The sequence below is a fragment of the Scleropages formosus genome, chromosome 11 (genome assembly GCF_900964775.1).
Source record: "Scleropages formosus chromosome 11, fSclFor1.1, whole genome shotgun sequence".
Classification (NCBI taxonomy): Eukaryota; Metazoa; Chordata; class Actinopteri; order Osteoglossiformes; family Osteoglossidae; genus Scleropages; species Scleropages formosus.
The window spans coordinates 2504590-2532408 of record NC_041816.1 but is presented as its reverse complement, the minus strand read 5'-3'; the positions used below and the strand labels follow the sequence as shown (position 1 = coordinate 2532408).

Genomic DNA, 27819 nt, shown 5'->3' with positions numbered 1-27819 from the left:
ACCTAATGATCAATGGAGCAGCGAATTAGTACAACAAAAGGCCGGGATGGAAGTAGGAAATGAGCCCGTTTAAATTGCACACCTTTATTTAAGCAAAGTACGCCGAAAAGCAATTCTAATTTACACTGATGAACATCTCACTAAGGATATGCCTCTCAGATGCAAGGGTGAGATGATTCACCTCATCCGGGTAGATTTTCTCAGAGAGAGGAAGACGCATCAGTGCCATTGGCCGAGGCAGAAGTTGATCTTTCTGACCAGCTCTCACCTCCGGTCATCAGCTGTTGGACTTTGTGCTCCGTGCAGTGTGCTGTGATTTATGTTAATGGATGTCTGGGGGGGGGGGTGAGGGTGTGTGGTAGCAGAGGGGGCTTGCCCAGGTCTTGCTTTCCGGTGGGTCTGGGGTTCGAGTTGCGCTTGGGGTGCTTTGCGATGAACTGGTGTCCCCTCCTCCTCCAGCCTTGCGCCCTGTGTTGCCGGGTTAGGCTCTGGTTCACCGCGAACATGCTTGGAAGAAGAGGTTTCAGTCATTGTGTGTGTGTGTGTGTGTGTGTGTGTGTGTGTGTGTGTGTGTGTATGATTTCTGTGGGATACACTGTGGAAGGAAGGATTTTTTTGAGTTTATAAGTTTGAGACTCATTTCTTAATCACCCAGAGGAGAATGGAGATTTTTTTTCTCCTTTCAAATCAGAAGAAATGCTGGTGTGTCAAAACTCATTAGTTAGCGGGCCAAAGGCTGGGTGACAATACCAGTCACAGGAGAGCTATCAGAGGTGAGAATATTGATTTCCGTTTGGAGAAGGAGAGGTTCACAGTACACAGAAAATTGGATGTATAGACTCCAGTCAATACCATGTGGCTAAGGTGAGAACTTCTAAAGGTCTTCTAGGGGGAGAACTGCTAAAGGTCTATAGATACATGAACACCTGTGTTGGCGTGTGGTTTTATAAAAGACCCTTGTCCTCGAACAGACATCCATCTCAGGGTATACAGGTGCTTTGGACATTTACACAGCTAATGAAGAAATATAGATACAAACGCACAATTATTACATCACAGCTTGGTTGTCTGACACCATCATTTTACTGTAGGCATGGCTCTATTAGCTGAAAAAAAATGTGTCATAAGACAGTAATAAAAGAAATAAGTCAGACAGCAAATGTATACATGGTCAAGGCACATTGTATGATGCCGTTTTAATTAGTTGTTAGCTGCTGGGGAGAACAGTAGGTTTGAGACTCTTGTTGAATGCTGGAAGGATTCAGCAGTTCAGAGGGAGAGAGGGACCCATGTGTCCTCTGGTGGCAAAACCAATTGCCAAGATTTCCAGTTTTTGACCCTTCATAAATGTAACCACTAACTGGCCAAAGGTTCATTACCATATTGCTTTTTTCTATTTTTTTTTTGCTACATACTCTACTGTCATAACATAATGCTTCAGATAGTGAAAATAACTCCAAACTGACAGCAGAGCAAGACACAGAGCAAGTTTAGATTTTTTTCAGCGTTCTCTCTGTACCTATTCTTATTCTTATTTCCCGGTTAGCAAGCCCAAATTAATCAGCAGAATGGTGGGTGGCCGTCTAATGTGTCCTCTGAAAAGATTTGTAATTGATCAAATGACAGTCAAAATGAAATTAGTTTGCCTATGGTGGGTTTCATCTAAGAAGTGTGCATCATCGAGGCTTTAGAATGAATCCAAGAAATCCAGTAGCTTAGCTGAAACGCCGCTCTCATTTTACAGGATACCGACGTCCGTAAAGGTCAGTCTAAGCTTTTCCCCGGCACAAATTTCGTGTGTTTAAACGGATGAGTCATGTCAGAGTTTGGCACAGGTTATTTGTGGCACTGGTTTTCACCTAGTTTGTGCGCACTGGCCTGCTTGAGGCTCCTTAAAGTGAAAACAGGAATGCTCTTCAGACGAGCCCCCATCCCCCACCCCCTCCACTGGAAAGGAATTTGAACGCATATCTATTCATCTCGGTCCGAGCGCCACATCCACGCGTCTCGTGGACGTGGGTGTAGCGAGGTCAGCTAATGCTCGCAGGATCAATGGGTCTTTCTGAGGGAGTCATATGAATGGCTTGCTGTGTATTTGCTTTTCCGGGACCGTGCGCATGTGCACACGGAGGACTGCCGAGAAGAGATATTTAATTGGTCTTGTGAATATGCATTTTACTTATGAGAGAAAATGGCACAGGCAATTAAAGAGTGGCTTGCTGTGATTCCTGCCTTTTGTTTTCATATCAAAAGAAGTTTTGCTGAAAGGCCACTTATTAGAGGGCCCTGTGTGTCCCTCGCTCGGGTAAGAAAAATGCAGGGCTTGGGATGGGTCCAGGGTTGGGCTGCTTCTGCAGGTGTCCTCAGCCCCTTGAGATCAGGAACGTGCCCCCCCCCCCCCCCCCCCCCCCACTCTCTCTCCCTCTCCCACCAGCTCACTTTACCACATATGCATCCATCTTCTACCAATTTTCTCCTTAAACGCCTTCAGTACAACAACAGTTTGAAAGCAAAAAGTAGCTTCTTGTAAACACTTTACACTTGGCTTTGTAACAAAATTAGGAGCGGGGGGGGGTCTGTTCTCAATTAGTTTTCTTTGCAATTCCAGAATTACTTTTTTCATAAGTTACAATCAAATGTACTTCAGTTTATTTGCTGGGTAGGCTCTGGAAATACACACACATACCATCTGAACTGCTTTACCCATATGGGGTCGCGGGACTCGAACCCCAGACCCCCCAGAAAGCAGGACGAGGCCCAACCCACTGCACCACCACACCCCCCTGCTCTGAAAATAATTTAAAAAAATATATTTTAACATCTCTGTCCAGGAGGGGCATGGGGGTGCAATGAGTTTGCCCAGGGTCTGTTATGTGGTGGGTCTGAGGTTCAAGTCCTGCTTGGGGTGCCTTGTGGCAGACCGGTGTCCTGTCCAGGGTGTGTCCTCTCCTCCTCCAGCCTTGCACCCTATATTGCTGGGTTAGTCTCTGGTTTGCTGTGACCCCCCGCTTGGGACAAGGGGTTGTAGACATTGTGTGTCTCTGTATGTATTTGTATTGACTTTTTGTTTGCAATTAACACTAATTAAAAGACTGTAAATAAAAATACATGTTTTCCGCTAACTCATGTTCAATATTGATTTATGATCAATGCATCCTATAAACATATGTAACAATCATCATCTTGGTATCGATCACGAACGACTGAGGAGCGCCAGACACTTGCTGTAAACATTGTGGAAGTGAGAAGTGAGTATTCTCTTTACTGCCATCCGCTGGTTTGGGACATAAACATAGATCAGTTTTGCTTCACAATAAACGGAAAGTTTAAAAAAACGGATGTGAAGAAAACGAAATGAAAAAGTCGTAGATAAACCAGAACATGTCTGCATATCCAGTTTCGCAGGTGGTCCCCAATTTACGATGGGGTTACGTTCCCCGAAACCCATCATAAGTCGAAAATATCGGAACTCGAAAATGCATTTAATACACCTAATACACACCTCTGCGTGACATTGGGGGCCACCTGTCCCCAATAGGATGAGGAGCCAGGTCTTGTTGTCTTACTCAGCAACAATGTTCTGCTACATGTTTTTTGAATTTCTACAGGCATTCTCATTGATTCATATGAGCTTCTCTCAAAAAAATGTTTTTGTTGATTTTAGTGGTGTTTAATTAGCATGAAATTAACCGATGTTACAGAAGCGCATTTTAAATAACGGTATTAAACAACAATAATAGTACAAATAAGGGCTAATGAGCTCACAACTTCAAAACAAGTTTTACTAATGAGGAACAAAAAAAAAATTACATTAAAAGATGATGTGATCCACTGATACATGAAACATGAAATACCATTGATGCATATTTTTATAGCATTATTGTACTACACATTGCATATGTTAAATAGTACATATTTAATAATATCAAAATAAATACATTAGGCCTGCTGATAATGGCATTCTGGACATACATATTAAATACCTTGGTGTCTGATGTGTATCTCGAGGTTCTGGCGTGCTGCTCAAGGAGAAGTTAATGAGTGAGAATTTTTCTGTCTGCCAGTGATCGCCTTATTTCTTTGAAAAATAAAAAGTGTGTATTTTTACAGCTCGGAAGGCAATGTATTTTAGACTTGTGCCGTCCCACGGTGATCACAGATTGCGTTCCCTTTTGGGTGCCATATTTGCCTGCGTCGTCCTGCTTTTCTGTTACAGCTTTGTGCATTGCGCCTTATGCAGCGGAGCATTTGGTTCCATTTTCTTTATCCGAATCCAGCCTTTTAGTGATCTTTTTTGGATGCCGGTAAATAATGGATAACAGGCTAATTCAGCCCTGCATGCATTATTTCGTGCGCGGGACCTGAGAGGCGCCTTAGCGGGATTCATTATGTAGGGTTACAGCTGGCTTTTGCCCCGTCGGGATGTCACTGGGGGGCGCCGGTGAAGCGGTCAGCTGTAGAACGTCATTTGGGTCACAAGAACTTGAGGGCTTACATTTTAAAATTACATTTGTGTCCCAAACCGTGTTCCATAAGGAGCACAGGACCAGTTCCGTGCTAGAGAGCCGTTTGAATCCCCGCTACGGCTGCAGGCGGCGAACGACAGCCTGCGCGCTCAGACCAGCAATGTTTGTGACTATGGGATTTGGCTTCATTTAAGATCAATGCCTGCACCGTCTTTGGCTTTCAAGAAAATAAAAAGAAATTGATGTTTTATTGGGTGGTTGATGTTATAACAACAAAGGAGAGGATTAATCTAAGCTGCTGCTTCAGCTACAACAGAGTTCTGGTTTATCAGAGATGCCCACAAGGATGACTCTCATGAACCAGACATAAATGATGTCTGTGATAATTTCAGTTACTTAGCATTCAGTAAGTTACCAGTCCTCAGAACTACTTTGAAAAGCAAAGTATTTACATTGTGACCCATTATATTTTTAGAGATAAACATTTAATTCAAAATATACATTATCGCATTATTCACTACAAATATTACCGTAATGCAAAACGTTAAAGGGCCTGATATGATTTTGCTTTTTTTTTTTAATAAATCACAATGGTTGCCACCCCAATGAACAAAAATGCAAGGGATTCTCATTATTGTACCAGACAATATTCTCTTCTTTGGTTTAAAGTTCATGAGGCTGATCCAGAGTAGGGGTTTTGCTTCCCCTATTCTACACGCTGGTTGCAAGCGCTTGTTGGGGTTTATGCACTCATTTCTCAGTGAAAGACAAGTTCTCCTCTGCGTTGCAGCTGGGATCAGAGTGGACCGCTCCAGGGGAGTTCAGCAAGTTCAGATCTCAGTCCTCCAAACCCGTTCAGTAAGTACCCCACCGTTGGCTCCTTTTCTTCCGGTTCTACCCACACATTTCCATTGACATGCATCAATATGGCATGACATTTTTTTTTTTTTTTTTTTTTTACATCTTCCTCTCTGCTTTCACTCACTAAAAACTGTCAGTCAAAACATCCAGTCCTGCGCTCTGTGCATTGCACATAACCATGCTTTGACATGTTTTCTGTGGCTTTGACTCTACCCTGTGATGGACTTCACATCCTTCATGATCGCAATCATGTCGTGCATCAGATTTCAGTCCCAAAGTGTACACTCTGTCGTCGTTCGTAGCGAATGCGATCCGAGCACGAATGATAGGCCTAAATCCGGCCTTACCCAAACTTTGAAGGCCTCGCAGGGTCCCACTGAGCTCAGATGTATTCTCACCTGTATGGAAACACACATATAAGTAGAAAGCCAACCTGACATATAAACACACTGCTAGCGCCCAGCAACCCTTCTTACCGTGAGGTTTTCCTGCAGATTTTACTTTGTGCTTTTTGAGCGGTTCAGCTGCTGGCTGGATGTTGAAACTTCTGCAGGACTCCATTAAGGCCTCCAGCCAGTCAAGCAGGGCCAATAGAGAGAAGAAGGAAATGCGTCGTACTGTAATGTATTCCACTCCAGCTCCTCGAGCAAGGATAGTAGGCAGGTAACTGAGTACATGGGGGAGCTGAGCATCTCTACACACCTGAAACAACAATACCAATTTGACACTAATGTGAACACAATAGCTCTCCTCTCTACCTTTGATGAGTGTTTCCACAGCTCTGAAGTATAAGAAGCTTTTCCCACTCCATCCAGCGCCAGGTCCCACCGAAGAGTAATTATGATTTGTTTGTTTCCAGACCCTTTGTGTATGTATTTATCGCGACTCACACTGCAGCATGCTATTATTTTTGCGTTTTGCAGAACAGGGGTTCAGCACTAAGCCCTCCTGTGGGGGTGCGAGCGCTCAAAAGGTTGGAGTAGTGGGTATTGAAGGAGACAAGGCACCAGAAGGCTGTAAGTTCAAAACCTGGGGGATACTCCTGATTTGCCCCGGAGCGCGGTACGCGACCCGAGCGGCTCGGTGAATGTTACCCTGCACGAGCAGGTGAACGGGTGCAGCTGGCGATTGCATGCCGTGTGCATCGCCCTTCACGAAGGCAGCTGCTTAGCGCATGAATGCTGTTTGGAAAAATAACAATGGCAGCGCGGTTGCAAAGAGTGTCCCTGTTAATTCGAAACGCCTCTCCCGGCTCCCCTTCGCATTGTGTCGATCGGTACCGGAGGCGAGACTCGAGTGGAGTGGGGAGACGTGTTGAATAATTCACCGACGCTCTCAGCTTTTAATAAAACCTGTATGCAGCAGAATATATTAACGCACCCAAACAACGAGGCCACGCAGTCACTTGCGTTTATTGTTGCCGGAGATGTTCCTTTTACAACAAGATGCACTATAAGCACCTTTTCCACTTTGCGCTTTGCGAGAAGGGTACGAACAGGAGCTTTTCGAAACCAGTCAGAGGTGCACACTGGACGTAAAAAAAAAAAAAAAAAATTAAGTGATTAGCTTGCTCTATTAATCGTCTAAAGCGTTTGCGAGTAAATCCAGAAAGCTGACCTGTCATCTGTAATGCAGGAGGCGTAGTGGCTAGAGCTGCTGCTTTTGGGCTTCCAGGTTGCACGATTGAGTTCCACCCCAACTTTCAGCGCCCTTGAGCAAGGTACTGAACCCCTGTAACGCTCCAGTTAAAAATTACCCAGCTGAATAAATGGCTAAATAATTGCAGGTAGCTTAACGCTGCGAGAAAAGCATGGGCTAAATGAGTAAATGTAAATGTAATGTTGTGTGAAAATGCCGTTTCTCCTACTCTTGTTGTCTGCCTACCTTTTTTTTGCCCTTGACGGCGGCGTTTCCATCCCACCATGAGCCGGGCGCTCTAATTTATCTAATTCCGCAGCCTCAGTAGCTTTTCGTAGGGCTGCAGGCTAAAGTGTCTGCGAGGATATATCGCTCCCCATCCCCAGGGTCACTTAAGAGCAGTTGACTTTTCCAGTGCTATTTATACAGAGTCCCAGTAGGTCAACACTCCACCCTATTACTGTAGAGGCAGATGAGAGTGTTGACGTGCTGCACCGAGGGCCGAAAAACTCGGAAAGCCTAAGATACAGCAATGAAATGCTTTTCATTATTTTTTTACTATTTTTTTTTCTCACTCTTAAAAATAAAATCTGAAACTGTTCTAATGGGCGATGGGCTGTATGACTGAATGTAGGTTGGATCCCTGCTCAGCATGTGTGGAGTTTGCATCTTCTCCTCATGCCCATATGGGTTTCCTCAGACAGTCTGAAGGCGTGTTTCAGGTGACTGGTCACTACATTGCCTTAGTGAGTGTGTGTGTGTGTCTGTGTGTGTGTGTGTGCTGCATTGCTCAGCTGTACAGATGGATAAATGACTGTAGGGACTTTAGTGCAGTGTTTCAAGCACTATAAGTCACCTTATATAACGGCGTCACAGAAAAACTACACAGCAGTCATTGTGCGTCGCTTTAGAGAAAAATGATCTATTAAATCAACAAACTTGTTGTTTGTTTTAGAGCCAAGCTTTGCATTTTCAGCAATAAAAGGAAATATAAGGTCATGTTTTTGTGGCCATGAGGCAACGATTAAATTTAACCCAGATGATGACCCACATCCAGGCCAAAATGCATATGGGCAACAAGTGGATGAAGAGCTGTTAGTTTAAGGTTCGTTAAGGGAATTTGCCGTTATTAGTAATATAGCATGAAAAAAAAAATGGGCGGGCTGTCTGAGAGAGGGGGTCTGCAGGACAATTTAGTCAGGGCCTCACTTCAGCCAGGGGTGCATTATAATATAATATGTAAAGGAATCAAGCGAGAGAGCCTAAAGCTAAATAAAGTTATACTTTCAAGCATTCCGCAAATTAAAAAATTGTCATTCTTTACATTAAAGAATTTTAATCCCTCTTTCCAGATAATGAAGGGACCTCAAAGTGTAAAATGGCCTGAACCTCATCTGAGCCCTCGGAGGGCCTGGTTTTGGGTATCACTGGCTGATAGATCACCACCGTTGGCATGGAGACCAGCTTGTGGTCTGTTGCCCTAAATCATTCAAACTGTGTGATGAAGGGCATCCAAAGTTCACCACCCATGACGCTGGCGATTACCTTTCCAGCAGACTGCAAGTCCACCAGGACATCTTCTTTTCTCTTCATGTAGTAAAAGTGTAAATGAAATCTGGCAAAGCTGAAAGATGCATAAGAAAGTGTGTGTTGGAGGTCAAATTGTGTCTCCAAGCAGCTGGCCGTTGTCGTGAGGCAGGGAGGAATGAGCTACTTTTTCCCCAAGGCTAAATCTCCCAGCATGCCTTTAAATCCTCCCCAGTTGTCAGCTGTCTTTGCAGAGCGGCTCCTATAGTAGGCATGAAATGATTAAAGCTCCGTCTCTTTGCGGATTGGGAAAGTCACTGAACAAAGAGCAACGAGTGCTGCGGAGACCCTAGGGAGCACACTAACCTGTCGCTGGAGTGTGTCTCAGTCTGTCACACTACTCAAGTCTGCATTCCATCACAAAGCCTACCTTCTAAGATCACATTTCACCATCAGGCTGGATTTTTAATTTAAATGCAGGTACATGCTTCGAATTAAGAATTATTATTATGGGTGTTATGGTGGAGCAGCGCGTAGCCCTGGCGCATCATAACTCCTTGGCTGTGGGTTTGAATCCAGCTCACTCGGTCTGTTTGGAGTTTGCTTATTTTTCCTGTGTCGGTGTAGGTTTCCTCCAGGTGCTCTGGTTTCCACCCACATTCCAAATATGTGATTCAGGTGAATTGCTGACTCTAATTTTCCCTTAGTGTCTGTGCCCTTCGTGGTGGCGCAGCGGGTTTGGCCTGTGCCTGCTCTCTGGTGAGTCTAGGGTGCGAGTCCCACTTGGGGTGCCTTGCGACGGACTTGCGTCCCCTCCTGGGTGTGTCCCCTCCCCCTCCAGCCTTGCGCCCTGTGTTGCCGGGTTAGACTCCGGCTTGCCACGACCCCGCTCGGGACGAGCGGTTTCAGTCAATGTGCGTATGTGTGTGTGTGCCTTTAGTGTGTGATTATCCTGCAGTGGGCCAGAATGTTGAACAGGGTGCACCCTGTCTTTATGAGCTATTCTTCCAGGAAAGGGTCTGGACCACCATGACCTTGCATTAGATAAGTGGCTATTGATTAGTGATGCATATTATTATTATTATTATTATTATTGTTGTTGTTGTTGTTGTTGTTGTAGTGTCTGTATGAGGAAAAGGGGTGAATACACATTGTTTGTCAGTTATCCTGATGGAGTGAGTCAGTCTGACAGCTATCTATACCGTTACCGTCACAGACACCAGGGTAAGGGTGGTGTCAGCTATTCTGTAATGGTGTGTTTGTGCAGATGATCACACCCAGTTCTGCTTATGATGGAGTTATTTCCACAGCTACATCATGTTCCGCTGCTGTGCCTCTAGACTCGACAGCCAGGCTTTTAAAAATTATTTTCCCCTACTTTGTACCGCTTTTGTCACTCTTGACATTTAATAAGACGCCATTAAAATAAACTGGAGGCTAAAATGCTGTTATGCAGATTCTAAGATTTTTTCACAAATGAAGAGCAGTCGTTTGACACCTTGCTGCATTGGCATCGCTTTGCCGAAACGCTGTTATGCAGATGTTAAGAGTAACATTTTCCACATAAAGGGATGCTGGTGGATAGCTATCGGTTCGACTGTGGGATAAGGCCCTTCCCGAGAGTCGCAGCACGCAGGTGACATTTGCCAAGTGGGGGAGTGCGGTTTGAAGATGTGCTTCAACGCCGAGGGTCCGGTCACTGACAGCTGATGAGACTGGGAGCCAGAGGGTGTTGAACCAGGCAGGAATCCTTTCCCTGATGCTGTGATTTCGTCGTTGGCTGATTCACAGACTAAATGTTGGCTGGAACCAGGCTGGATTGATGCCATTGATGTTGCTGCCATCGGAAGCTGAAACTCCTGCTACTCTTTTGGTCGGATCTGCTCTTTTCACTTTAGGAAGTAAGCAAAGGCCCTGTTAACTTATTTGTATCGTTGAGTTTACAGCATTCACGTGCGTGTTTACCGTCCTCTGTGCTCGGGGGTGGGCGATTTCTGCATTAAAATTCAAATGCCATCCCCTGACCTAATCTAAGGTTACTGCTATTTGCAAGCTGGCACTTAAATCTCATAACATTATCTTTTCATTAAATATCCCATGAGATTCTGAATCCCTCTTTCTGGTCACAAATATATGTCGTGCCGTGGCTTAAGCTCCATCCCGTATTATTCACCGCTTGGAAACGTCCAAATCTCCGTGGGCAAATCTCCATGGCCTTGAACAACGGCAATGATAATTATGCATTCAGCTGAGTGTATTGAATAATGATGTGGCAAAAAAAAAAAACAAGTCGGAGCAGAAAAAAGGCAGCACTCGGCTTAATGACTTGATTAATTAATTTATGGTGGAGCTGTACTGCTAATATGCTGAAGTGGACTGTGCGGTAGCTGCGGCAGGCTGGACCCGAGAGGCAGTGAGCCGGGTTCCGGGCTCGCTCTCTAATCTCTCCAAGGCGGGCCGGGATCCATCCCTCCATGCAGCATCACCTCTGTCTGTCTGCGGCAATTAGCGCTTTTAAACAGAGCTTCGGTGTTAAACACTTCAGCCATTATGCATTTTTCCGTAGAGGCACCATTCAGGTATCATCGTAGAAAATGAGTGATTCATTTTATCCCCACCCCAGCTATTGAACCCGAAAGCGCAGTGAAAGCTGAAGGAAAGCTAATATTTTGCAGTCTGCTCTTGTGCGGCTACCAAATAATATCTACCCTTACTGCCTCCCTGCCCTCCTGCTGGTTTTAAGGGCACCTTAAGAAGCAACAGAGACACAAGAAAGACTTTTCATTAAATGTTTAAATTAAAATCAGAAGGCATCAATAGAAAGTTCAAAGTCAAACAAAACTACTAAGAGCTCATAGTGATATAATAAAAGCCAGCTTCAGGTTTTATCCGATGACACCACGGCTTTTTCAGATTTCTACCCCGGCTAAGAACCCCTGCCATAAACCCAGAGATATCTGATCTAGGATTTAATTGTCGTGGTAATGTCTGGATTGGCTGCAATTTTTCTTCCGTTTCCCATAATCGATATCCTCTCAGACTGTGCTCTTACCCAATATGATTTACAAATTTTAATAACTGCTAATCAAGTACCTGATGTTGTCCACGTGCATCACGGACAAGATTGTATTACTGAGCCATATTGTGTTTTGATCTACTCAGATCCTGATCCAGGCTTCCAACCAGAGCCACGATTGCATTCAATATACACAGGATAAGATGTTACAGCCCATGCGCATATTTCAACGACTGTACGCAAGGACTCAGCCCAACTCACCATGAGACCACAGAGAAAGACATTCAGCATTCCCATCATACATCTCCATGACTCAAGACCGAGCAGCCTAATTTCCTCTCATAACCACCACAACAACCACAGGGTGCCAACATGGGTATTTCATTGACGTCGCCTAGTGGGCACCTCCCTTTGTCAATGTTTTGTTGAATTAAGGCCACGACACCTCAGGAAGTCTCAACGGCACAGTCTGGCATCCTAGACCTCCCCCACACATGTTACATGTCCTTCACCATCAACAAGCTGAACTACCCCAATTAAACAATACCGCACCTCCATAAATAACATCAGCTGCTGCAAACGCACCAACTCCGCAGACTCAACCCATCCCAGGGTCGAGGAAACACGGTGTTGAACGAGGGCTTCCAACCAGAGCCACGATTACACCCTGAAAGAGTGCAATTTATGTTTCCCATTAATGCCATATATGCCATAAAAGTTATAATAGTAGTATAATACTTTTATTTCAGCCCATTTATAAACTGTGTAACAGAGGATGCTGCACGTTGATGAATTTTTATCAGTTCTTCAAGAGGAAGTATTTACTCTTCTGCAGACCACATGACTGAGAAGATGGATCTGTCGCAATGTTCACACCAAGTCGTACTTTGCCCCTTCTGCTCCCTCTCTCTTGCCTCCCGGAACTCCGTTGTCAGCTTTTTTTTTCCATCTACTTATCATTCACGCACCTGTCACTGTCTCTCACCGTCCTGGAGTGTGATCTCTATCTGAAGCCCTCGACTTTAATCACAACTGTTGCTTCTGAAATCGGCTTCCTTTCGCACCGAGCTATTAAAAAAATAAACAGAAAAACACCAAACCAGGTTTGCATTGTATGGAACGGTTGTGTCCCCTCCAGCCATAGGGTTTTTAGTGGCAATTGTTGTATATGTGATATTTGAAGCATTTGATGGCGGCAGAATTGATATGTCCTATTGCTTGGTATTTACATCATTCCTGCTTTGCCGCCCAACTCCCGCTCTCTCTCTTTTAAGCAGTTATGCACCCTTCATTTGCCTGTCATGTTGAAGCTCAGAAATTTCTAGCGTCTTTAACTTGTTCTTTGACTCCTTTCTCTCCAGGATTAACACTTACAGACCTGTTGAAGGCAGGGGCATTGATCTGACAGGCCAATTTCTTGAGGGACGCGTGACTCAAAAACACTTGAAACGTAAATGAGTGTTTGCTTTCGTGTAGCGCTGTTTTTGAGTGAATTATATTGCCTGTCATCGGTATCGCACGTGCGCGTTTGTCGGTGTCTGCAGACGCAGTGTCTTAGCAAGGACAGGGGCAGCAGGTGGCGCGGCGATTAGACTCATTGCCTTGCAGTCGAAGGACACGGGTTTGAATCGCCATTCTTCTTGTAGTACCTTTCATCAAAGTACTCACCCAGTAAAATTCACACACCTGAATAAATTGGTAATACAGTTGTGTTAAAGCTTATGATCTAATATTGTGTTCCCTTGGACTAAGCGTTAGCTAAATAATAGTTAACAATGATTGACCGCCGCCGGTGAGTTTGATTAAAATGGTCAGGAGAGCAGCAATGGTAGGAATGAAACTGGACAGGGATATATGAGATAAGATAATGAGTCAAGCAATATCCACCCCACATCAGAGTAACATGCGGAAGGTGCTCACACTTCACACTGCCATTATTAACCCACAAGGCTATTTGTGCCATGAAGGCAGGGGCAACAGGTAGCGCACCCATCTTCTTCTGAAAGACCCAGATTATTGTGCATTTAAACCAGGTGCTTGGCCTGAACTGTGAAATATCATACTGTACAAAGGGGTAAGAAATCAGACAAAAATTAGTATTGAAACCTAATATTGTCAGTCTTGGAAACAAGTGTCAGTTCATTGAACAAATAATAATAAGACATTAAGCACGCTATCATGTGCGCTTTTGATTGCCTGCAGGAGATTAAGTGAGAAGAATTCAAAGTGCCTTAGTGAACGGGATTTGGGTGTCGCTCGTACACATAAATACATTTAGTCATACTGCGCTCATACACACACACACACACACACACACACACACACACACTTTCCTGCAGGAAATCAAACAGTGCCTCAACGGTCCTGTCCTCAAGCAGAATTTTTCATTGGCTGTGATGGTCTGTTAGAGACTCCAGTTCATGCTTGATGGGGAATAATGCCTGACAACAGCATTCGCTCTCCTCGTGCGCCATATGTTCCTTTGCAAAAAAGTGACACTCTCCTTACTTTGAATAATGGCCTGAAGCTGCTTTGCTGAGCAGGTTATGGCACCAGTGCCCTTTCCACCACCCTGGATTCAATCACCATGCTTTTTCATTAATGGGGATACCACTCAAACACTTCAGCATCTCTGTCATGCAGCTTTGCAAGAATAAATAATCACTCTGCGTTGATTCATTTAGCTGACAATTTCCTCCAAAGTGACTTCAAGTAGTGTTAGCACCTGCCTGGCTTTCACTTTCCACATGGGTACTACAGCCAGAGGTGAACCTACAACCTCCCACTCCAAAGATGACACTGCTACCACCTCCCCTCTTTATGATTTGTCTGCTTTGAGTTTCTTTGCTATTTCCCTTTCACTCTTTTCTCATCCCTTTCTTTCCCCCAGCCTCATCTATTCCCGGAGGTACTACTTTGAGGTTTTGCACAAGCAAGATGACAAGGGTTCGGACCACGTAGAGGTTGGGGTAAGTGTGCTTGCCACAAGATGAATAGAGTTCCATTCCTGCAACTGTGCAATGTCCTCAGCAGCATCTTAGGCTGTTCCTGATCCATAAACATTCTCAAATGTTTGACCGGTCAGGGGGCACAGTGAGCAGCTGTGGTTGCAGACAAGGAATTGCACCACGCTCCTTCAGGTAAAACCAGGGCCGCTGTGCCCTTTGAACAAGTGACCTTTTGCTCCCCATGCACCAGAATCAAAGACCCTGAGTCAGATCAAGCACCTTGAAAGCTTTAAGAAGTTTCTGTGGCGGAAGAAATACCAGAACATTAAGCCACAGGTTAAAAAAAAAAAAACATGAATAGATGAGGCCATATTCCTAGAGAACAAGAATGTATGAATCGGTTTTGAATGTAACATCAGGAGATTCATCGTGCAGCAGTGACCCACAGCTATCTGCTACCCAGGTTTCCATCCTGCTGCTCTTCATGTTTCTACGGTTAGGTTTACGTATAAAAAGGTGCCGACAGCCTGTTCCTACTTCGGTTAAGAGGTTTCTTGCCTGAGACAGACTCTCTGACCGTTCATCAGTTGTCTCTGCTGGGTCACCCATGAGTTACCATAACCCTACTATGAGCTATGAATCCTGCAGGTCGCCAAGAGCACCACTGTGATCCTTACGTATTGTAACGACCCGGGCTATCGAGAGTCTGGGCGAGAAATGGGTCTATTGTAAATAGTTGAATTCTGGGTAAAATGTAAGAGTGTTCAACCACTGGGGGGACTTACGGGGAAAATAAGGGGGCGACCGTGTTTGTTAGTGGGCAAGGAGAAAAAACCTGGGAAGGCAGATTTGAGGCGCAGGTCCTCGAGGAAGGGGGTCCTCGAAGCGAGAGCATTATTTCCCTGTGTGTCGGTGTTCTAATAAACGTTCTGTGGTGCACAGAGCTCTGGGTTCAGAGGGGACGAAGAAGGACACACAGGCAGCGTTCATTGTGAACATTTATTGGAACACCGGCACGCAGGGAAACAAAGCTCTCGGTCCGAGGACCCCGCTTCCTCAAGAACCTGCACCTCAAGCCAGCCTTCCCAACCTGCTTAGCACCCCCAGGCTTTCTCCCTTCCTTACTGGCAAACACGGTCACCCCATTACATTCCCCATAAGTCTCCCCAGTGGCTGAACACTTACATTTCACATTTTTCCCACAATTCAACAATTTACAATAGACCCGTTTTTCACCCAAACTCTCGGTAACACGGGTCGTTATAATACGTACGCCAGCAGATCTTTCTTTATGCATCACTGTATTGTTACACACACACACACACACACACACACACACACTTTCTGAACCGCTTGTCCCATACGGGGTCACGGAGCCTACCCGGCAACACAGGGCATAAGGCCGGAGGGAGTGGGGACACACCCAGGACAGGACGCCAGTCCGTCACAAGGCACCCCAAGTGGGACTCGTACCCCAGACCCACTGGAGAGCAGAACCCGGTCCAACCCACTGCTCCACCGCACCCCCTGTATTGTTAAACATGGTATTCCAATTTCTGATGATCATTTTTGTGTCAACCTGCAAGGCGAACACTTGACGGAATCCGGAACTTTACGCATTCGTTCACTGTTGTGTCTGGTCGACCCGTTTCGGTGCTATCCTGAACACTTCCATAGGGATAAGCTTGTTTGTAACAACCTAAAACAGATGGATTTCCAAGCCTTATCATTGCCTGTCTGGTATTTCACCTCTAATTGGCCCGAACACTTGCAACTATATGCTCCTCAGCCAAATAGTTACTCTTCAATTTCGCAACTGCCCCATTTGACAGATTTTCCAAAACAGTAGCCAAAAATTTGGCTGGATTTCACTGCAACAACTATTTTTGTGTCACAGCTTATCCTTTTTTTTTTTTATTTTTAATTAGCTATTGCTGATTATTATTGTGATACAATGGCTTATGGGACACCCTATACATCCCTGCATCATTCAGCCCTTCAGTGAACTTCTCTACCTGATGCCATCTGTCATAGCCCTCATTTCCCTGATTGTTTTTACTCCCTCCTATGATTTGCTCAGTCCTAATAATCCACCACTTGGATGTGGTTCTACCCTCTTCCCCCAACATGAGAACATGAAGGATTTGTTTCCGCAGGAAGGTAAGAGAGCGAGAATCTCCTATTTACCACGATGACTAACAATGCCTAGAGAGATCACTTCTAGGCATGCGGCATTACATTTGTAGCCTGTCATTTTTAGACAGTTCAAAATGCTACTGCATCCCTTACTTGTCTTGTTACAGCAGCTCCCCAGCTCCTATATGTAGAGTAGCACAGCGTCCTGGTGTTTTTTTTTTTTTTTTTTTCGTCTCTGTTTTGCTTTTGTTCCATCAAAGCACAAGGCCCTGCTGTGGTACTATCCAAAAAGTAATTAACCTGCATGCAGCTGAATTTCATGGGCAAAACTGTAGGTATGAGGAAGCACAATGACGTAATGGATATATTTGGTGCCTCAGAGCTCCAGTGCATTGGGCTCAGTTGTGGTTTTGAAATCAGCTCCATCTGTGTGGAGTTTGTATGTTCTCCCAGTGTCATTGTGGATTTACTCTAGGTGCTCTGGTTTCCTCCCACAGCCCAAAGACATGTGTTTCTAGTGCATCGGTGACTCTAAATTGCCCTTTGTATATAAGTCTCTGTGATTAGTTTGTGATGGACCAGCATCCCACCAGGGTGTACCTTACCTTATTGCCTTTGCTTTTGAAACCACTAGGACCCTGCACTGCACAAGTGGACACTGATAACTGATAAATGGAGATTTTAAGTTACTTTGCTTGAAAAAGACAAATATGTTTTACTTTGCAGAATGAAATGTCAAGTTTTTTTTTTTTTTTTTTTTAAATTCATACTGCTGTATTTGCCATTATGGATGCTGCCTGTTAAATCTGAGATGTTAGTCACGACCCAGTCTACATTCCTCTATTATTCACTGTTGATATGATATATGACATTACTTCAGCGGCCATTACGGTTTGTTTCATAAGGACATTGTCATCATATAAAGAGGGCCATTCCATTAATCAGGATGCACTCTCACAGATACTCATTGTTACATGGCCTGGTTTTGATTTAATGTCGGAATGCATTTTAGACCCTGTCCAGCGCAACAGATTTATCGTGGCTCATTCACAAATCAATTATTCCGGTGCTATAATGAACGCGAACGGCCAGCACATCCATTCATCTGTGACAAAAGTACCACATGCCAATATCAAAAGTGAAATAATTGGAGGAGAGCTGCTCTGGGAGAGGCAGCGTCACTGCGCTTTGGTTTCTATGTTCTCTTGTATCCCTGTGCTTTAGTACATGGGGTTCTGTAATGGTTAATGTTGCTCGCAGGTGATGCTGCTTCTCCTGTATTATGGTAAGCATGGCCATCCACACCGATAAAAGAAAAGAAAGTGCCAGCTGAACCTACAATGTGACTTTCATTTACTGGTAATTTTCTCAGTAGTTACCTAAAGAGATCATTTATTCCATCAGGATAGGTATGGTAATTATCCAAGGATGGGTCACAATGGGATTTTTAGCTCCGAGCCTTGGTTATTAAGCGTAACTGACCATTGCAAGCTTAATCGTAAGACACATGTATGCTGTCAAGCACAACACAGACTGTGGATGCTGTGCTCAGGAACTCAAGACTATAGAGCCTTTTGTCTTGGTATTGGTGTTACTGTTACTGATGCTACTTGGTACTAGGGGACTAGGATGGATGAGTCCATTGCGAGTCCTCGGCGATGTTCGGGAGGAGGGGATGATGAGCGCTCTTTCAGAGTTTGAGCAGAAGGGCGTTGTTCACAGAGCTGTGTGTCGGGGAGACTTTACATACCAGGGTGTCAACATCTCACCTTAACTGTCAGTATGGTTTTAACTGCTTAAGGTTTTTTTAAACCTGATCCACTCAACTCCTCTGTGCCCCTCTGCTTGTGTTTGCTTCCTTTTTGATCTCTCACTGATATTATTACATGCAACACAGCAAAAAAGTTATGGCGAGCTGCTGCATCGCCCTTCCGGTATCCTTTTCCATCTTCGTGAAGTCTCACAATTGGATTGTTCAGTTCCTCTGTCAGTTCTTTTCCATGTGGAGCCATGATGCAGACATGCATGTAGACACAGCCCATAGGTCCAGAACTGAGAAACCGGCAGAGGAGGATTGAGTCTGTCATCCATAACAAAGGTGGACATACGAAGTATTGAAAAAATAAAAGATTTGGATGTCAGCAATGAAAGCTGTACTGATTTTTGTTGCATTGAGTTCCTACTGTGGGGCCTGTATTTTCAATATAGTAAATCTAAACTGCTAGTTTTTACTTTTACATAAGAGCAAATACCCTACTGTTCAATTTAGAAGTAATGCAATTTTGAATCATTTGAGCTGCACAGCTATACAGTGACCTTTTGTTTGAAGTACTTTTCTGTTGCTGACCTTTGCCAACAAGTAAGGTTTTGGTGGAAGATTGCAGTGCTCATTGTAATTGTAGTTGTAGTAATGGCAGTAATTTCAGCAGAACCAGGAGGTTGCTGCTCAGTCAGTGAAATACCATAGCATTACCGATATTTGTAATTTAAGGTGAAAAAACGCCCGCTCCTTCGGGTGTCTCACTGCAGTCCTGTAAATGGCACCCTTGTCAACCATTTGAACCTTCAACTCCCCTGATCAGTCAGCATTGCTGGATATAGGATGATTGTTACATAGGGGTCATCACTTGAATCTCTCTTCTCATTTTCCATTCTCCGTGTGTGTAGAGCACCCATCACCCTTTCGCATCGCCCAAACCAACTCCGTCCAGGAGGTGATTTTGCTAGTTTTTTTTTTTCCGACTTCACCATTCACACATTGCTTTGTGTTCACAAGCTCAGGCATCCAAGAGCTTTTTGAGATTGAGAGCCAGAAAAAATTGGTGTGTAACTGCAGGAAAGAGTGAATGCAGAGAAAGTTCTTCAATTGCAGTGTGACAAATGCATCGATAATACATCATGGGGAAAGTACAGCCTTCTACAGGACAACCCAACATTAAGCAGGGAAAGAAAAAAAACACAAAGACATTCTCTGACAAGCCCATTAGAGAGATAGAGAAGAGGGCTTTAATAAGCCATGACAGAAAGAAGAAATTGAAAATATTTCTGCATAGAGCAGAGGAAATGAGCCAAGCGATGCTGCTTCACCCACTTCACAAAACCTACCAGCAGCACCACTTTTATGTAAACATTGTCTAATATGATGAGATCAAGTGTGTTAGGAAGGAAGGGACAGTTTCATAACACACACACACATTTTCAGAACCGCTTGTCCCATATGGGGTCACGGGGGAACCGGAGCCTACCCGGCAACACAGGGCGTAAGGCCGGAGGGGGAGGGGACACACCCAGGACGGGACGCCAGTCCGTCACAAGGCACCCCAAGCAGGACTTGAACCCCAGACCCACCGGACAGCAGGACCGTGGTCCAACCCACAGCGCCACAGCACCACTGCACCCCTGCATCTCCTTCAGTTTCATAACATTATTCTAAATTATAAAGCCCCATTCACCTCCCAGAGCTTTTTTGGGTTCTTCTAGACTTCTGCGGAGACCGTGTATGAAGAATTTGTGTCCCGTGGGGAAGTCCCTGTTATGCTACATGATCGATCGAACGAGTACACGTTAACCTCCGCAAGGATGGGGAAAAACCTCTATCTGTTGTAACTCCGCATAAAGTTGCTCCAGAAAAGGAAATGGATAGAGAACGTACAGCCCATATTTCTAACGTCTGTTTCTGAGATCAGAAAAAATGAGCGGCGTTCCTCAGAGGCTATAAGCCTTTCAAAAGAAATAACTCATTAATACAAGTCATTATGTCCAAAAGATTTCTCCAGAAAACAATATGATCAAATACCGCAGTTCCCCCTTGCAGTTTTACAGCCTGATTAGTGCTTTTTGATGCATAAATATGTCTGGAGATTCATTTCTACCTCCTCAGCTGATTTTCTCTGATTTCACAGTGGACTGTTTACAGCCAGGCGATAAGCTCTGCAGCGCCTGAGATCAGAGCGCGTCTCGTAGTCGAGCAACAAAAGCAGGAAGAATATTTAAACGCGGCTCTGATCAGAAAAGCAATTAGATCACCAAAATTTTTCGGCTGCCGCAGGAGCTGTGCTACTGACACACCACCGTGCTGTTTCCACAAGCCCCCGAAAAACTCCCACACTTATCCGGAAGAAGAAAAATTATGTGTTCTCTTATTATAGAACCATAACTAAACAGTTTCATAATAAATTCCATGAGACGTTCACTGCGGACAATAAGTTTGGAATCCCTTAAAATAAGGATGTGATTGTATGATTTTCCAATATTATGATCTGAATATTTATTTTTATAATTGTTTCTGAAGAAGGGGGGCGCAGTGGCGCAGTGGGCTGGACCAGGTCCTGCTCTCCAGTGGGTCTGGGGTTCGATTCCCACTTGGGGTGCCTTGTGACGGACTGGCATCCCATCCTGGATGCGTTCCCTTCCCCTCCGGCCTTACGCCCTGTGTTGTCGGGTTAGGCTCCGGCTTGCTGCAAGCGGTTCAGAAAATGTGTGTGTGTTTCTGAAGATCAATCCAAACCTTTGGCCAGGAGGCTTTTTCTTTGGTCCTGTTTACACTTAAATAAATAACATAATTAGTGAAAATTAGTAGAAGTTCTCTGTGATTTCTACCTGTCTCCATGTGGAACATGACTGTAAGATACCATATATGGTACATGGCAGTTCAGGTCAGACCTTTTTTTGATCCGTCTCCGAGACGCAAGCGTTGCCCTGGGAAACACATGTCAGGTAGAACAAAAGGTAAAATGTGGAGCACCCTGTGTTGCCTTACAGCAGTCTGTACAGCCGGTTGGGTGAAAGGCAAGGTACTTGACTGAGGTACTTACCCTGAATTGGTCCAGTAAAAATTACCCAGCTCTATAATCAGATAAATCACAGCAGATAGATTAGTATACAAACCTCATATTGCTAGGTGAATTTTTGACAGGTGTTCATTAAATAAAAGTTAAAATAATACAGAGAAGTAGCAGAGTGGTTAGAGCCACTCCCTTGCACTTAAAGGATCCAGGTCTAAATTCTGCTCCAGCTGTAGTACCCTTGAGCAAGGTACCTGCCTATTTATTTATTTATTTGAGTAACACAGTGGTGCAGTGAATAGTGGTGCCACCTCACAGCACCTGGGTGGTGTGAGGGAATGTGGGTTGGATCCCTGCTCAGTCTGTGTGGAGTTTACATGTCCCCGCTGTGTCTGCATGGGCTTCTTCTCACAGTACAAAGACATGCAGGTCAGGTAAACTGGTGACTCTAAATTGCCCTCGGTGTGTGAATGGATGAGTGACCGTCTGTGTGTGGCTACCCTGCGATGGACTGGTGTTCTCTCCAGGGTGTACCCCATAGCTTTGTGCCCAGTGCTTCTGGGATAGGATCTGGATCAGCGTGACCCTGCTCAGAACAAGTGGTTATTAAAATCTGATGGACACATTGTTATTATTATTGTTATTATAGCGGGGGGGCACGGTGGCACAGTGGCACAGTGGGTTGGACCGGGTTCTGCTCTCTGGTAGGTTTGGGGTTCGAGTCCCGTTTAGGGTGCCTTGTGACGGACTGGTGTCCCATCCTGGGTGCGTCCCCTTCGCCCTGTGTTGCCGGGTTAGGCTCGAGATCCCTCCGACCCCCGTTTGGGACAAGTGGTTCCGACAATGTGTGTGTATTGTTACTATAAAGTTGTTGTTAGTACTTATTAGTTGTAAAGACACACAAACTGCTTTAAGAGCCAATAAAAGGACTGTTAATAATAGTATTAATTAGTACCAAGTTATTTTGAAGTAACCGAAGAATAACTCTGACTGGGTCCTTCTGGACTAAGTAAAAAAAAAAAAAAACTGCATTTAGAGATAGTATTCAGAGATCAGAAGTCCTGTGTATATACTGTTGTGTTCTGTATATTTATTGTCCTGCACTCGTCTCACACTGTTGTGTATTTGCACTTAGTCTTGGGTACTGTTCCGTGCTGCACCATGGTCCCGGAGAAACGGCATTTCCTTCCATTGTATACAAGCTACACAGAGGAATGACAATAAAAACCCACTTGACTTGACTTGATACTATGTGCCGTCCTGTTGTACGCATATACGTTATGCATGAGACATTCAGAGAAACCAGTAACACATTCACCATGGAGAAATGAAAGGTCATTTTTGTATTTGAGCACCGCGTCAGCTGCTTGACCTTGCGTTCAAATGCATGCACATGCGAGTATGTCGGAATCCAAGACCAGCACAATTACAGTCTCAGCCATTACTGCTGAAAATGACCTGTCTTCCTTGATTACAGCTGAGCTAATGAGTAATGATGCATTCATCTTCTAATGTCTTTCATAGAACTCTAGGCAGCGTATTGCATCCCTATGGTAAGTGCATCATCGAAAACAGAGCCCTCTGCAAACAACTCACTTTTTGCAGCTGACCAGAGAAGTATGCGGCAAGGTGTTTTCTGCTAGGCGATGCTGACTTTGTTGAGATTCAAAATGCGTTTCTTAATTCTTCTTAAAGGCTTTGATTCCCAAAGCCTTCACGGCGGTCAATGTCACGGCACGGGGTTCAACTAAGTGTTCTGCAGTGTTGCCGTACGCGTGATACACTCACGCCTGCTAAATTGTCTTTGACTTTGACTGCGTTTGCTCTTCTCTTTCAGTGGCGTCCTTTTCTGCCCGGCCTGAAGTATGAGGTCATCGACTCCTCATACATCTCCCTTTACACGGGTAAATCTGGTTCCTGATTGATCGTTCCTTTGTGCCGAGTAAAAATGGAGCTACTGACTCAAAGGACAAATTCAAACAGAAACAACTGACTTGAAAGTTGTTTTTACTGTAGGACACATTTTTCTTCATATTTTCTGATGACGGTGCCCACAAAATAAAAAAAAAAAAAAAAAAAAAAGCTGAATTTCCGTTGACTCCACTGATCTGGGTTTGCAAAGCTTGATACCTGCTCTAGACTTGCTGATGTTTCTAGATATTGTGTTTCATTCTGTCCGTCTCTTAATAAGCACTGTACCCTGCTATTACAGTGCAAAATTAAATTTATGGAGCAGCATAGTCATTAAAGCTATTGCCTTGCCACCCAAGTGTTGACGTTAGAGTAACGCGGTTCAAAATAATGCTCTGGATTAAGGTACCGACCTGAAAAATTGCTACAGTAAAAATTTCCCACCTGTAAAAATGGTTAATACATTTACATTTATTCATTTAGACGACGCTTTCCTCCAAAGTGACGTACCTCTCATCGAAAATACAATATGTGCATTACCTTAGGAGAAAGAGACATAGCTGCAGACGTGTGATGCTTAAGTACAGTTAGTTTCCTTCATCGTATGCACCAATTTACATCACGAGTAGCTGCATAAAACTTTATCTGAATATCCATGATTTCTGATCACCTTCCTAGTATTTTTTTTGGAGATAGAGTACATATAAACAATTGCATTACATAATAATTTAGCTTAGTATGCAAGTCTGCATCTTCAAACCTTAATATGCAAACCTGCATTGTAAGCAATTGCTGAAGGAATAAATAATAATAATTATATGAATCTTTATCAGTAATCCTGAAGCTGGTCACAAAACATGCCAAATATTGATGCGGTATGAACCCAAGACGTATGCAGTAGATGACTGATCATCTCACGTCCGCATACTTCGAATTAAAATGAGTTCATTTTGGCTTCCAAAAATATCATTTTTAGGCTGAGATACATTAGATGAAGTGCCTAACAGCATAATTTTCGAATATATTGTGTATGAGTGTGCAAAGTCTCTGAGGCGGTATTGACTTTCTCCTGATCCCGAATCCCGCTTTCCAGTCATACTCCCATCATTCAGCTGGGTCAATGTGTTAACAACAAGAGCTTTTTCCGGAACACGAATGTTAGCAAGGGCAGTTCTCACAGATGAACTTACAGAGGACCTTCGAAACACTTCCCTGCCTCCCTCCCTATCGTGCTAGATTCCGAAAGCCCTGCGCCCATGGGTACATCTTCACGTCTATGGCTTTCCACGGTCTCGCCATCGGTCAGGATGACGGCATGATTCTGGCTCTTCATTCGCTGTGAACGAGGTTTTCTGTATGCCCCCCCCCCCCCCACCAATGATTCCTGCATCATGCTGGAGCACTTATGGCAGGAGACAGCCAGAATTAAATAAACCCTGTTTCTTTCCAGCACACAGACACATTTAATGAAGATCTATTGGCTGGACACGTTGCAGGCATTCTCTCCCGCTTTTACATAATCCCTCCGATCCCGCAAAATATGCAGTATCCCACCATATCCCGCTGCGTTTTAGCTGAACCCAACAGACCTTTGGCCTCACTTCATGTTCCACAACCGGTTCTCTACCTTTCCTCCCTTACCGCTCTCTCTATGCAGCTTTTTTACATTAACTGTGCATAATGTAATTTGCATCTGTGTGTGTGTGTGTGTGTGTGTGTGTGTTATTTAATGATATTGGTCAGTGAAAAAAATTCACTCCTCGTTTCCAGGTCATTACCTATTTATGAGTTCTGTTTTATTTATTAAAATGTTTGAGGCTGTTAACTTGAGGAACTCATAGCGCTGCTCGGCCCTGATAAAAATAAACACGAAATTTCCTCTCTAATTATTTTATACCGGCAGCTGGTGGTACAAAATGTGAATAAAACTTGTAACGGTTTAAAGTGCTGAGTATGGTAAGGCTAAAATGTTTATTATGCACTCCTGGAGCTAAAAAAGTGCTTCCTGTTGGTCTCCTCTCATCAGATGAGTCGGGTTTGAAGATGAACGGCGTGGGTCACATCCCGCAGACCCTGGCCAGTCACAGCCGGACACCGCGGGAGGTGTGGCCCATTAGCCGCCACGGGGCAGATATGCTGAGGCCAGACCCCCGGGACACCTTCTTCAGCAGTGAGTCCATTTACAGCAGCCTCTTCAGGGGGCGGTTTAAAACGCGCACGGCTGCGACCAGAACACATTGCGCGCAAATGGAAATGTCCATCGGCAGAATATCCCTGAATGTATTTATAGCAATTTTGTGCTGTATTATATAGTAGCCGGTGATAACAGTGCATAATTCGCCATCATTCTCTCACCTCTCCAGTTCCCATGATCGAGCCATCCCGCCTCGACAACCTGCTGCCTCCCTGTGCCTATTCTCCCTCCTACGTGGTGAAGGACTTCCCCATCGCCCGCTATCAGGGCTTGCAGTTTGTAAGTTGCACTACGCTTATATTCTCTGAAATAGCAGCCGTCCAGCTCTCTCTTATCCGTGTGTGTGTGTGTGTGTGTGTGAGACTGTGTTTTTGTGTGTTGTTGTGCAGGTTAGTAGGGAATAGAATTAAACTGATGGAATTTAATATGCATGTTCTCAGTTCTGGCTCCGTTGTGGTGGAATGACCTCCCCCCTCTCACTCAGAACTGCTGAAACTCTCTCTACATTCAAGAAGGGTCAGAAAACTCACCTTTTCCGGACCCATTTTGCCCAAGATCTCTCCAGCTCATGTATGGTGTAAATGTTCATGCACCATAACTTCATGATCATCCCCAGATCACCCTTCGCACAGCCGCTGCTCCGGCAATGTATGCGAACGTTTGTGTACCTTGAGAGAGAAAAAAAAAAACAAAATCGTTGTAAGGTGATCAGGATTCGTCTGTTCTGAGTTTTATGCATCTGCTTGTGTGATGAACATCAGCGCATCAAGCGGAAAGAAACAAACTAGGTTTACTTAAGAATCATGTCTGCAATGTCTCTTTCTCTTAATGTAATGTACAAATTGTATTTTCTATGAGTTGTACGTCGCTTTGGAGAAAAGCATCTGCTAAATGGAAAGTGTAAGTGTAAATGTAATGTTCTCATGGAGACCCATTGCGCTTTAACATCTTGGTATTCTTGGCGGACTACTTGGCACCGAGGCCTTACACATGATTTCAAAATAAAAAAAAAAAAACACTTTAAGACTATTTACAGTGTGAACTGTAATCCATCGGTCCTGGCTTCTGACTAGGGGCGATAAGCCGTGTAACAAAACCTTCTTGCCCACGGTGAGCGGCAGTGTTTTCCATCGAACGCACATTCTCCACTGTAAGGAGTAAAGCAGAATGACCAGCTTACGGAAGTTAATTCCTCCTGAGCCCATTTGTCACAGAGTGTCAGGAATGCTATTCAGCTTTACGCGAACGCTTTCTCTAAGCCACACTCGTGGATGAAAGGAGGAGAATCCCTGCAAATTACTTCGTCTAACACTTCCGATGCGCTCGCGTTGCCATCACAGAGACGACGCCTCCTAGTCGCGGAAGTGCGCTGATGCTGCTCTCTACTGAGCACAGCCTGCCGGTGCACCGGCAGGAGTTAAACCGCTTCCCCGTCTCCTGCGTCGTACCATTAAAATTTTCCAACCTATATTTTTTAAGGGAGCAGAACAGAACTGGGTCACAACAGCGCAGAGACAGAACCAGTACAGCAAGAAAATGCAAGTACATGCAGAAACAAATAAATGCAACACAAGGGTCAAATATGTAGCGTATAGCACGTCCTAAGCAAATTCCAGAAATGCCCTGATTGTTCAGCCGACGTCAACAACGGCTTGTCCCAAGTGTGGTCGCTGCGAACCGGAGCCTGACCCAGCAACACAGGGAGCAAGGCCGATGGGACACGCCCCGGACGGGACGCCGCTCCATCGCAAGGCACCCCAAGAAGGGCTTGAACCCGAGAGCTATCACACAGCAGGCACCAGCCAAACCCGCTGCACCATCACACCCCTCTTCCTGATCTTTCAGAATTAAGTAAAAATATGATGCAGATCAAATATTGACTTTTAACAATAAATTAAATAATAATAAAATGTTGACAACCGGGGATGTCCAGCTTTTTTTGACCAAAAGCCGCTATCATTGTTGCAGTCTGGATTGAGGGCTGTACAATTTAATTTTATCGTATTCTGGTGCTGTGCGTGTTCAAAAGCATGTCTCCAACTATGTCTTATTATATGATTCTGTAGAATTTATAGTATTTATAGTAGGCATATGTATATTAATAATTTTACAAATATTCTTGCACGGGGGGGCGCAATGGGTTGGACCAGGTCCTGCTCTCCGCTGGGTCTGTGGTTCGAGTCCCGCTTGGGGTGCCTTGCGTCAGACTGGCGTCCCGTCCTGGGTGTGTCCCCTCCCCCTCCGGCCTTACGCCCTGTGTTGCCGGGTTAGGCTCCGGTTCCCCGCGACCCCGTATGGGACAAGTGGGTCAGAAAGCGTGTCTGTTCTTGCATGCCAC

General features: G+C 44.6%; 1 protein-coding gene across 1 annotated transcript in view; it reads left to right on the top strand.

Annotated features, from left to right (window-relative positions):
- Positions 1-27819, top strand: part of LOC108934528 (N-acetyl-beta-glucosaminyl-glycoprotein 4-beta-N-acetylgalactosaminyltransferase 1-like) — an 83397-nt gene that overhangs the window by 46225 nt on the left and 9353 nt on the right. Inside the window, exons 7-11 of the mRNA XM_018752427.2 lie at positions 5257-5324; positions 14399-14477; positions 23214-23280; positions 25314-25457; positions 25651-25760. Of these exons, the coding sequence (XP_018607943.2) occupies positions 5257-5324; positions 14399-14477; positions 23214-23280; positions 25314-25457; positions 25651-25760 (468 nt within the window). The remainder of the gene's footprint in view (positions 1-5256; positions 5325-14398; positions 14478-23213; positions 23281-25313; positions 25458-25650; positions 25761-27819) is intronic.